General features: G+C 41.1%; 1 protein-coding gene across 1 annotated transcript; it reads right to left on the reverse strand.

Annotated features, from left to right (window-relative positions):
• Positions 1–339: 339 nt before the first annotated feature.
• ISY1 (ISY1 spliceosome associated protein) lies at positions 340–12,739 on the reverse strand. Its single transcript, XM_076345951.1, has 11 exons — positions 12,663–12,739; positions 12,390–12,412; positions 11,209–11,260; positions 9,378–9,443; positions 8,557–8,599; positions 8,277–8,389; positions 7,437–7,554; positions 6,428–6,550; positions 3,838–3,947; positions 2,623–2,709; positions 340–1,146 (listed from the first exon to the last, which is right to left on the reverse strand). Exons 1-11 carry the CDS (start codon positions 12,663–12,665, stop codon positions 1,039–1,041), a joined length of 846 nt encoding a protein of 281 aa, XP_076202066.1. The 5' UTR covers positions 12,666–12,739; the 3' UTR covers positions 340–1,038.
• Positions 12,740–12,801: the final 62 nt, after the last annotated feature.

The raw sequence follows: 12,801 nt of genomic DNA on the forward strand, positions 1-12,801 counted from the left end.
TACAATAGACAGAGCTGAATACTAAAAGCATCTAGAAACTCTAGATAGTCCCAGACACGGTTACTTGGTTGTTAAATACTATATTCCTTATATAGCACTTCTACTCCATGGCTGCAGATGTCCAATTTAAGATTTCATTTGTTCAGACCTGTATAATAATGTTAGTCACCCATAAGACTCTAAACAGGCTGTAATCTGCCTCTTGTCACAGGACACACAAGCTAAGAGCAGTAGGGCATGCACAGCTTCAAATCCCTACATGGATGGCTGTTTATGATCCCATTCTTTGGCTACGATTAGGGAACAACACAATCCTTTGAGCTAGAACGAAACAAGACATCAGGTTGTAAATAAGTGTTATTAAAAATATTTGAACAAGGTATTGCAAAGTTGGAAGTATTTACAATAGTTGCTGAAATATCCAGCATTTAAGCAATTCACCCAGGCATGGTTACAAACCACAAAAAGGGTAACAGTTTTTAGACATATTGCATGTGTTATACAAAGAACCACATCAACTTCAGTCACTCATAACATCTGCCATCAAGGTATCTCTAAACAGGTTTTAAGCTATTCTGGTAAACTAACCAGGCATAATAGACCAGGTGAGTTCTGGACTCAGGTCAGCAAAAATCAACGTGAGAAAGATGCACACACTTACAGTCAGGATACAGGAGACAGAATGGCAGTAACGTCAGTCAATTTTCCTTCAGGATTTAAGGAGTCACTGGGTTTGCGGTTCTATCTGTTAAGAGGCACCACTGCACAGACCGTTTTACAACGTGAAAGGATTGAAGACAGTTGTTGAAGATGTAGAGACAAGTTAACCTAGGTTTGATCTTTTTCAGCACTGAAGTGCAAGTCATCTGAGTGGATAAACCAAAATGATGGTTTTCCTTCTACAGAATACACTGTAACTTCATCAGTTTACTCTTTTAACATCCAAAGGCACTTTCAGAGCTAAAGTGATTGCTACCAGAATATATGAACCTGTTGCTTTAAGATGGATCACAAAAACCAGGACACACTGGTGCAATGTTACAATCCTAGAAGTGTTTTTGCTTCTTCACTCTGTGCCATGAGGGTTTCACTGGCATACTTCTGAAGAAGCTCCATCTTCTTCCTCCGTACAAGAGCTTCCTCAATCTGCAAGTATAAAAATAGGATGACATTCAGCTTAACTGAGATGCCGAAACCTAGCATGCTTAGTTATTAAGACAGGAGGAAGAAAAATGCAGGAAATAGGCATGTACTAGTGTAAAAGTAGTTGAATTAAGATGAGTCAGGAGTATCTTTTCAATACTCAACTGAAGCTCACAGAATTCGAAAGAAGCAGTAAAACAGATGCCTCCGTTTCAGATCTATGCTCCCACCCTTTTTAATTAGGACGTTAGCTGCAATTTTATTTTAACTCTCAGTACAGTCACTTGAATTTTGTTTCAAACAATTGTCTCGGATATAGCTTTACCAACGGAGAACAAGTGGAGTTATGCCACACTAGTCCACACCCTTGAAGTAACAGTTTAGTGAGTGTGCCTTTCACATTAGCAACAGCTATGAACCTCTTACCTAGATTTTGTCTAGAAGTGCCAGCAATACATGATTCTTTAACAAGCGTGTACTTTAAAGATCTTTAAAGAATAGCAACCTGCAAGACTTGTTTTAATCGCAGTAATAATTTTATATTTGTCCAAACAGCACACAGGCATACAGCGTCTCTCAAAAATAAGTGTTCTGAACTTCAGCTTTTTGTAATTTAGAATCTAGAAGGCATAATCCCATAGGCATAAGGTATGGAGTGATTTGCCACTAGAAGTGAAAAGATTACACTGACTGCTGTCCAGTTAGAAAAGATTGCTATGTAAATCAGTCGTTATGTATTAGAAAGCCAGTTTTGACTCTCAGTTATGCTCTCTTCATTAAGAGAGTATCATCGGCCAGAGAGCAATGTTTTTAATCGTTGTTTCTCCCCTACAGTTTTGACAAGCCATTACACGTATATTTTGTTGAACGTGCAGGATCATGACTTCACAGCAGAATACGGCATTGTTATCTGACAAGATGACAGCAGGGGACAAACCACCACATGCTGTGTGATGTAAAGGCGTACCTACCAAAAGATACATAACTCCAGAACCTTCTTGCCTGAATTATATTTCAAACAACCTGTCACTGTTAAGGTAGTATATACCCTAGAGCAGTTTCAAAAGATAATCGTCAATTCAAGGTCATGCCACCAAAATAATTTTAGAAAACTTATGAGAGCAAACCCTGCAATTCAGAAATCATCCCATTAAATTAAAAAAAGTTAGACCGTCAGCAGAAAAGCACAGTAAAGATATAGTAGGCAATCAGGGTTATCTTGATCATAACACCATAACACTTTCTAATTTATGTAATACTTATGAAGGTTTTGGAAATTCGCAGATGAAAAGGGTTATAGCAATGGTACCATAATGCTGGCCAGTTCCACAGCATTTGCAAGAGGATTAAACAGCTGCAGAGTCAAGTCACAGAAATAACAAATCGAGGACATTTTTACTGATGACCCACCACAAGTTAAGATCTCTACCTTGCAATAGCCACAGTGCATCTCTGCAACTTAGTTTTATTATGTCTTACCTCCTGCTGAGATGGCACTGGAACATGCGCAATAAATTTCTGTTGGCCTTCTTCACCTTCTTTTTCCTTGCCACCCTCCTCATCGGACTAAAAAAAAAAAAAATTAAGCCACATCAAGTTTACTTTCCAAAGGGGTCATCAAAAACACCTTTTTTACTTAGTTTGCCAGAAGGAACCAGATAGAGCATGATCAACGCTACAAACACCAGAAGTAGGTGAGTAGGACCAAACAACAAAGGAATATGACAAGCATCACATTCAGATCCTGCTCCTTGACATTTTCAGAATTACTGCTTTCATTCTTCATATGGCTTTTCATCTGCTGTGGGATGGGCATGCATGTAAAGCTATATTCCCTCCTCTTCCGTATCTCTCTGGCTTCCATAGCAAAGCTATAAACAAAAGAGGAGCCAGCTAACCAAGAAGAAAGCAAGTGCTTAAAAAAAAAAAAATACATACCACTTCCCTGTATAGCTCTGTACTGCTTCGTTCTCACACCTGAGAGCTGGGCTTATGAATCATGAGATAATACACATAAAACAGGGTACTGAAGGAACCACCAGTTTTACCTTATGGACTATCTCCTTTTTATTCTTGTGATAAACCCACTTAGGTACTGCAAAATAAGAACTAGTTTCCAGTACCCCTTATCTTCGAGAGCAGCGGCAACATCCCTCACTTCCCTTCCCAGCGCTGGGGGCAGGGAGAAGAAAGAGGCAAGAACCATGTCACAGCAGTGACTGCAGCATCGCCAAAGCCCTGCTGTATCAGGATTCAACTGTGAACAAGACCCTGGCAACCCTTGGTTTTGCTACACATTGACAGTATGAAATTATACTGTACAGAAAACTACTTTTGCTTCTAAGCACAATCTGCATCGGTAACAGCACGACTGATCAGTGTTCAGTTAACAACACGCTACTTTACAGATACCAGCATTCCAGGCAGTGACAGTTAAATCACAAGGTCTCAGCTGTAAGTTGTTTCTCACTCAAGTACAAAGTCTTCCCTAGCTGCCAGCTTTCATAACGCTCTAAACTTGGACCAAGCGTACTCATCTACTACCGATTTTTACTAAACAGGGACAATTATACAGTAAGTTAGGCAGAGAGGGCAGAACGCAGCAGCAGACAGGTTCTCAGCAAAATAACTCTACTTCCAAGAGGGCAGCGTAGAAGACGCATGAAATGTTACATCACATTAGCCATCACATACCTCATCATCGTTGACAGCATAGATATTTACTTCTTCCTCCTCCTCCTCCTCACCTCTTGCAAGTCGTGCTTCTCTCTCCATTTTCCATTTTTCCACTGCTTCTGCTATAACTGGTTAGCAAAGGAAAACGACAAGTGTATCTGAGAGCAAGTTAAACCAGCATGGTCCAACTGTAGCCCCAGTTTCCTCGACAGCAGTTCTGCAGCAACTGAAGTTAAGCTCCCTTGATTTGTCTCCTGTTTCCAAAGCTTTTCCAACAGACTTAAACTTCTTGCTTAAATCTTCTACATCGGTAACACACACTTACTGTAGAACCTTGATGTAGTATCTAATAAAATATATCAACGTAGTCCGATCAAAACCCAATGCTAGCATTGTGAAAGTGTGGTACTTGCTAACGCCTTAATTTGGGTACATTTTAGACTCTAAATGTCATGGATAAATATCAACCTACTTTCTGAACTGAGTAATAGGGGGTCACATGACCAGGCTAAGTGGCTCTTACAGCTCTGTAGCATGTCAACAGCTATAGGAGTGTTGATCACCATGTAATTAAACATGATTATGCTCCTTAGAGTGACCACCCACATAAGTGTCTTTCTTTTCATTGCGTAGTGTATTTCTCTTATTTTGTAGCATGATTCCAATTCTGTAACTCGCTGCTAGCTAGGAGCTGTTAGGCCGCTCTATCTCTACTACACAGCGGAGCGCTAGTAAAAGTGCTAAAACAAGTTTTAAGCAGCTTAATCAGTGACATCACCAGCACATAAAAATCCTAGGGAGCTGCAAGATTAATGCAACTAGGCAGTATGAAATGCCTACAACTATGGAATCCAGCAGTCATTCCCCCCAGCTCTCAAAGATTAAACATTAAAATACTCTCCCTGAGAAAGCAAAATCTAACTAACTAGTGGCACACAGCTGCATTTTTATGTGGTTTCGTAACAGAAAAGGTGCCCCAAATTAAGAAGTTTTTTTCAATACTTTGCTTCACAACAATTTAATTCTTCTGATAAGGTAAAAACCACAAGAGCATAGACAACAAATGACCCTAAAGGAATCTTAGCTATTGTGCATTAATAGTACATTTATTGTTCATTAATAGTACACTTATTGGTTCTGTTAGCATCTCTAGCCTTGTTATTTCAAGTGGCACGAAAAGATGGTAACTTTCTCAAATAACCATATGAATCCAGATGAGCTACCTCTCCTGTCTGTAATTAGCAAGGTGTGCAAGATGAACAGAGAGTGGGATGCCTTTCTGGGAGCGCCGCACCACACAACTTCTCTTCTTATGCTATTGTGGGCCAGCCAGCTAACGTGGACTTGTTTTAAGGCTCCAAGCTATGCTGCAGGACACAGATAAGTGAAATACTTCCTTTATTCCCCTCTTTCTCCCTGTCCTATAATCTAACCGACAAGGCATGATCTCCAACTCACAATACTATGAAGATCTCACACATGGAGAAGGGATAAATATTTAAGAAGTGGATGACCACACCAAGAGATACTAAGTATTGATAACAGTGACAAGCTCAACAACTTATAATCATTTAACAAGTCACCTCCTGCAGTTTCTTTTAAAGTTTTTCTCTCTAATTCCAGAGGGATAATTGTATACAAAAAGAAGCACCATTCAAGCAAAAACTGACTGTCTTATCTGCTGTGTTCTGTGGAAAAGCCTGCCAAGGGTTCCTATACCAGGATATTTCCTACAGAGCACTGAGATCTGCCTGCAGTTGAAGCTTCAGAAGAGGAGATTATAAAACAAACACACAATGCAAACAGCAACAAATTGCCAGGATCAGACAACATTCACCAGAAGCACTGAAAGAACTATTTAGAAAACAGCTAAGCTCTTAAAGGTGGTGGGTGGCCTCTTGCTTAAAGCTACACAAATACCAGAAGATGGCACACAGTGCTGAATTTTAAAGAGGGTTTCAGGAATTAGACTCATAATCCTGATGCCTTTACCAGACAAGTCAGCAGAAACAAAACCAGAGAACTAAGTGAGCACACACATGGATAAATATTATCTATTGGGAAAGTATGGGTTTCAAAGGAAAAAAGATTCACAAATGTGTTGAAGTTCCGAGATAGATGACGTGGATAAATTAACATAGGCCACCTAGACTTCAGGGCTTCCAGAAGGTCCCCTCTAATCTCCAAGAAAACTGAACAGCTATGCTTATGGATAAATAATTAGGTGAGACAGGAAACAGATGGCATGGTCAGTTTTCACAAAGGAGGGAGATAACCACTTGAGTTCCACAGATCTCCCTGCTGCAACCTACTCTTACATTCTTAAGCATGAAAAAGGGGGCGGGGGGGAGGAGATTTTGCTTCAATAGCAAATCACTTGCTTACAATATTAAATCATTAACAGTACTAAAGATGACAGCAAACTCTAAAGCACACTCCCTCACCCCTGAAATGCCTTACACAGTAGTGATTTGGATACCTATGTGACAGATGAAACCTGACAGCTAAGCACAAGACAACACTCGCAGGGAAAAAAAGTTATCTTAACTTCAGAGTCCATCATCACCCCTTCCTGGACTGATTTATGCAGGTTTTGAATCTCACATACCTTTCCTTTCATGTTCTTGTTCCAGTGGCTCCAGAATACCATCATCTTCATCCCTGTAGCCATAGTATTCTGCATCAATGGCTTTCATGAGCTCAGCTCGAGTTTTTCGAGGCGGTGGGAGGGCTGAAAAAAGACATGACTGTCATTCATCCAGGTCCATCTTGATAGCTTGCTGTGCATTCCCGGTTCCTATCAACCTCACGGCAACTACAGCTACCTCGCTTAAGCTCATAACCAATGCATGATCTGAACTGCTGTCAATATCGGGACTACTGGTGTTTTACTCTGGCCTGCACAAAACAGTTTGAATACACGACCCAATGCTTCATATTGCAGTTCCCACCCTGTGGCAATTCTACACTGTCATGCATGCGGTTGTTTTTCCCCCTGTACGGGAGTCCCGGTACTGAGCAAGACTACTATATGAAAGGAACTAAAAAACTGTCCCAAGCTCCCCCAGATCATGTAGTACTTCCCGTAATTTTTCTTTGCAGATGGCAAGTAAGAAAGAGCTGATTCAGTAGGCCTGTCTCACTTTCAGGTCCAAGTAATTCCCACTCATTCTATGACAAATCAATATATAAAGTCTTATCCACTTACATCTAGTTTTTCCTATTATGAAAGTTGATTCCTGCCTCTAAAATTATGTTCAAGCCAACTTCCTTTTTTTTTTTGTTTAATTCTGAACTCAGAGTACTATTTAGGACTTATCAATAAAGTTAACCTATTATGCTGGAAAGTTTCTGTAGAACATCAGCCCTTACCATTTCGAACTCCCCGTAGAAAACAGACTTTACTCTTTTCTACGTTTCTTTAATTGCAAACAGCCAAAATTTGCCCAAAGAAATAGCATTTAATTCATTACTTGTGTTCAGCTTTTCATTTAGCTGATCTAAGGCATAGGCCAGAATATGCTGTTACTAGCATTCCCCACATACTGCAGCAGACATTTTACCCAAGATATACTACTATGTAGATTCATGTCTGGGAAGAGTTGCTATTTACTTACGTTCCTTTTCAAAAAGTTCTCTAACTCCTGGTAAATCCTTTGCAGCTCCAAAATATTTGTAACCTCTGTTTCCTGGAACTTCTTTCCCTTCATGATCTAACATTTTTGGTCCAATCCGCTGGAAAATAAACCGAGTTCATTGTTTAAAATTTTATTCCTCTTGCATTTTGTATTTCCTGTTTTCCTGGGCATCTTAATAGATTAAAGGATTGAGAAAGGAGATATGCTATACCAGTTCAAACTGCCCCACAAGTAAAACACCCTCATAGCTCATTTTTATACAGGTTCTCTACTTTTACTACAAATCACACCTTTAAAATGACCACGCAAACCACAGAGCACCCATACTGGATTAACCGTCACAAAATATCTAAACCTGTCTTATTCTCTGTACTAGTATATTCAGGTATCAGATAAACAAGTACTACCAAATCTGACAATAGGCATACTTTTGACATTTTGGCAAGTGAGAGCTAGTGTCATTATTTCATTTTCAGCAGTAACTAGGCGAGCCAAGTGAAAACCCTTCTACAGACTGGTAGAGTACAATATAGAAAACCAACACCTACTGATGGGTAAAATCAGACCATTGCTGCAAACTCTCAACAGGAAGGCAAGAATCCTTGAACCGGTGTTCCAAATGAAAAGTCTGATTTGCTCATCATGGAAACAAGTATTTCTTCTAACACGACCTAACATTTTTAGGGGCTGAATAAAGCTCCTTTCTAATAAACGTTGGCCAAGTAATACATGGTTAACTAAACGTTGCACAGATTTTTCTCATTAGTCACTTTACTTGTAAGCAGAACAACCATGTAGTACAAAATAATCTACACTTACAGCATAATCAGGACCTCCTAGCTCCTTTATTCTGAATTCCCAGTGTCCTTTCTCCCTCAGAAGTTTGTTTATTTCATCGTTCAGGTCCCGAATTCTGAATTCACCTAATCCAGCTGTTAGAGGGGAAAAAGGCAATATATTAGGCAGCTTACTAGAAGCACCAGAGTAATTTCAGAATTTATGCAATGGAAACAGTACAGTTTACATGAAATGTGATTTTTACTGTAACTGCTTAAGACTGGAGATTGAAAGAAATAAAATGTAATTAGAAAAATCTTACCATTTTGAATCTGTGCCACTTTCTTGGAAATTTCCCCAATGATCTAGTTAAATAAGAACAGAGAAGTGAATTTCTTAAAAAATAAAAACAAACAAAAAACCCCAAACAAAACCAAAAAAGCAACCAAGGCTAGAAAAGGCTAAAAACAACCCGAGAAAGATCCAACTTCTAAGTTGGCTTTTTGATCTAGAAAATGGACCTGAGCCTATCAATTTCAAATATCAACATAGATTTTATTCAGACACAAATATAGTACCTCAGAAGCTTAAAAAACGAGGAAACATTTTTACAGCTATACATGTGAGGAGGGCAGGAGCACATGAAGTACAACGAAAGGCTGAGAGGACTGGGTTTGATCCACCTTAAGAGAAGACAAAAAGGGAATAACCTATTGCTGTCTTCAACTACCTAGTGGAGGGTATAGAGAAGACAGAGCCAGGCTGTTTTGAGAGGTGCGTGACCATAGGACAAGAAGCAACAAACACAAGTTGGAATGGGGGAAATTCTGATTAAATTCAAGGAGGGGCGGGGGAAATCATTGAGAAGGTAATCAAACACCGGAACAGGGGCCCCAAAAAGTTGTGGGATCCAGATCCCTGAAGATATTCAAAACTCAGTTGGACATGGCCCTGAGCAACTTGATGTGGTAGGACCTGCTTTGAACACCATGGTGAACTATATGATCTCCCAATCTAAATTATTCTGCGATTTAACTGTCAGCATACTGAAGTCTGAAAAAAATTTGTAAGCAGGCTGTCTAAATAGGAAGTGCTAACATCCTACCTACTATAGAATTGGAAAAATCTATAGCTTGACATTACCTGTCGCCTCCATTTCTCAGCTTTAGGCAATTCATTACACTCTGATGCAAGGAAAGGTCTTCGTTCCTGTTTGACAGAAAGCCACACACCATGAAGTTTTAACCTAGCATTAACATATTTACAGCATTTCATGCAAACTTTTTTGCTTGATTAATCCCAAACTATGCTACCAAGCTCCAGTGCCTTCTGCTCCCGCCGATTTTTATTAAGTGGAAAACAATGACGATTTATAGCCCTGCCAAATTAAACTATCACAGAATATAACAATCTACTTAAATCCACTTTATTCAAAACGAAATCTGTCACCTGTTTTTTCAAATGACCACACAATCCTCTCCGATACAAATAATGTTCCATTTAGGTCAGGTGAATTACAACATCATTTTCAATATACTAGCATCTAAATAAAATCCGCTGTTTTCCAAGTAGCTGTTAAGTTTAGGCCTTTCTTTCTCAATTGCTACTACCTAAATACTGCAGTTTTTTTCCAAGATGATTTTGTTTTATACTCTCCCAACTCCAGTTCATCCAAAACACCTTTTTCCCCAACCTTCTTCACATTCCATTGACTTGCTTACACAAACTAATACTTCATCTTACCTCTAGGACTCTGTGTGCAGTTATTTTGTCCCTTGCCCTACAGTACTTCCACAGCTCTACCTTTTATATATTAAAAAGCCTTCCTTCACATAATATACCGGAAACTCTATTCCATCTTATTCTCCGGCTGTTGTTCACGGAATCTTTTCCACTACAGTTTCCCCAAACTGTTATTTCCCACTTTATTGTTTCATATTGCTCGCACTCGTGTCTTAAGGTGAAAACATAAGACACCTCAGTTAGTTTCCAGAATTCCTTCATCAGTTGCCCAAAATTAAAAATGATAAACCTGTCCAAAAAAAGTTACTGAGAACACTCTGATCCCCACATAAATATTCTTGCAATTTGAGTTATGATTCAGTGAAAAATATACAGGAATATCCAGAGATAGTTGAGAATCAGTCTCTAAGGTTCTGTGTGGGTTTAGGGGTGCTATTTCTTTCATTACACTGGTGGTTTTTTTTTAAATTACGAAGTCGCTAAGTCCATTTTTTTGTCAATCTTACACCAATCAAAAAAAAAAAAGCTGCGTGACAGTGAAGACAATTATGAACAGATGCACAGCTATCATGTGTTGGGTTAATAACATGCCAGTGTTATGTCTCATGCAAGCCTCGAGTTCACAATGATCTTGAAGGCCCTCTGTTTCATGGTTACTGTTTTGTCAGAATATTACCAATGAACAAGATTATGAGATTTTCTCTACCTCTTCTGGGAAGAAATCCAAACAAACCTTGTGATTACTGTCAGTAAAAGTAAGTGTGTGTGCATCAGTTTGCATAAGTAGTTGCAGGAGGAGATAACTTCAGTCTCAAAAATAATTTTCATTTTCTGCCCAGCATGCTGCCTCTATTTATAGCATTATTGTAGTTTGTTGTTTTGTTTTTTTCCAAACTATTACATATTCTACCCACATTACATCAAAAAAATTAAGTGACATTCAACTCGCCCTTTCTTCTCGGCAGCCAAGCCAACATACCTCTGAAACATACATATACGTAAATTTGTAAACAGGTTAGTTAGTTAAGAAAATTCTAGTTACCGTTTCTGTTTTGTGTCACTGTGAAATACAGTCCCTACCTCAGCTGCTTTCCAGATACTAATGTCAGACTCCTATAGGATACCTGTATCTGGCATATGACCTTTCTGACAGCTGTCATGCAGCTCTGTACATGGCTTGCGTTCCTCTCTTGACTAGAGCTAACAAAGCTTTAGTTTTTTTATGTCATACCTTAACTTTTCCTTCCTCAAGCTGAGCTTGCCGAAATCTTGCCAAGGCCGTCCTAAAGAAAAGAAAGGAGGCAGATTTACTTTTACAAATCTACATTCCAACTCCAGGAACGAGTTTTGCTCTGGATGTTTATTATGGACTTAATTACAGTCTGTAGAAAACAAGGCTTGAACGTACTCATTGATTTAATTCATTTAAAATATCCATTCATTTAAAATCTTTAACAGAATACCTATACCCTGCATCTAAGCCAATTATCTAGGCTCCACCTGCTGTTAAGAGGCATTTCCTGAATGAAAATCACACCACCCAATCCAGCGTCCCAGATGCACTGGACGGGATCACCGTAAGAGAGCACCTGGCAAGGCACGAGACAGCTCTAGTCTCTTCAGCCTCTCTCTGAGTTACTATTACAAGCTCGGAAAGTATTTTAGGAAAAAGAACAAACATGAGACAAATATATTGAAGAGCCTCTAATTTAGTAGTTCTAAAGGTCTGTAAACCTTTTTGAAAAGTACTCAAGCAAGGCAATATGAAAATAAATACGTTGAAAACCACTGGTTTAGCCCAAGCCACTCCCAAGCAAGATGAATTATACTTAAACCAATGCTGACAGATTCCTATCCAGCCTGCCGTCTCTGTTCCAAAAATGGGAACTGCCTGAAACCATAACGGGCCGTTAGAACATATTTCACCATGTTTCTCCTCCGGCCCTTGCTCCAGCTTCTCTCCTGCACTGATTAGCGTAGCACCACCCAGCACAGCTACGCAAGCTCCACACCGCCAGGCACGCTGCGTACAGGTGCTTTGTATCCCTCCTACTCCCTCTGTCTCCAGACCAACGTAACACCTGCAACTAAGTACCGAAGAGCATTACTGAACTCCCAGAGCTTTAAAAAAGGCTGAACGGTCAGTCCCGCTGGGCAAGCGTGGCTCTGTGGGCGTGAGCCACGGCACAGATGTCTCTGACGCCAGACACAGCCAGAGTCTCAGACGAGCGCGATCAAGCTGCTTCAGAAGCCGCTCGCGATGACGCGGGTTGATCGCTGGAACCCGCAGGTCTCTGCTCTGAGGCCAAAGCAAGCGGTGCTTGTACCCAAGTGCCCACTCAGGGGGTACGAGCACGGACAGCGGCCCGCCCCAGCCGGGGAGCCCCCGCCGGCACCCCCAGCCGTACTTACATGGCCTTTTCCGCGTTCCGAGCCTGAAAGAGGAGAGAAAGCAGACGTGTCGTTACCGACGGCGCTCGGCCCCCCTCGCTTCTAACCGCCTCGAAGGAGAGAACGGACACCAGGCCCCCCGCCTCGCTCCGCATCCTCGCCAGCCACGGCCGCCAGCACGGCCGCCGCAAGAGCGACCGGCCGCACGGCGGCCTCGTTCTCCACGGAGCCCCCGTCGCCGGGCAAAGGCACCAGCGGGTAGCGAGGGCCCGCCGGCCGAGGCCCCGCACTCACCATGGCGCCAACCGGACCCCTCGGCCCCGCCGGAGACCGCCGCCAACCGCGCCAGGGAGGCCCCGGAAGAAGACGCGCCGTCACCCCGGAACGGAAACCGGCCCCAGCTGCGCACGCGCGCCAACGGGCCGCGCGGCGG

The sequence above is a fragment of the Aptenodytes patagonicus genome, chromosome 8 (genome assembly GCF_965638725.1).
Source record: "Aptenodytes patagonicus chromosome 8, bAptPat1.pri.cur, whole genome shotgun sequence".
Lineage (NCBI taxonomy): Eukaryota > Metazoa > Chordata > Aves > Sphenisciformes > Spheniscidae > Aptenodytes > Aptenodytes patagonicus.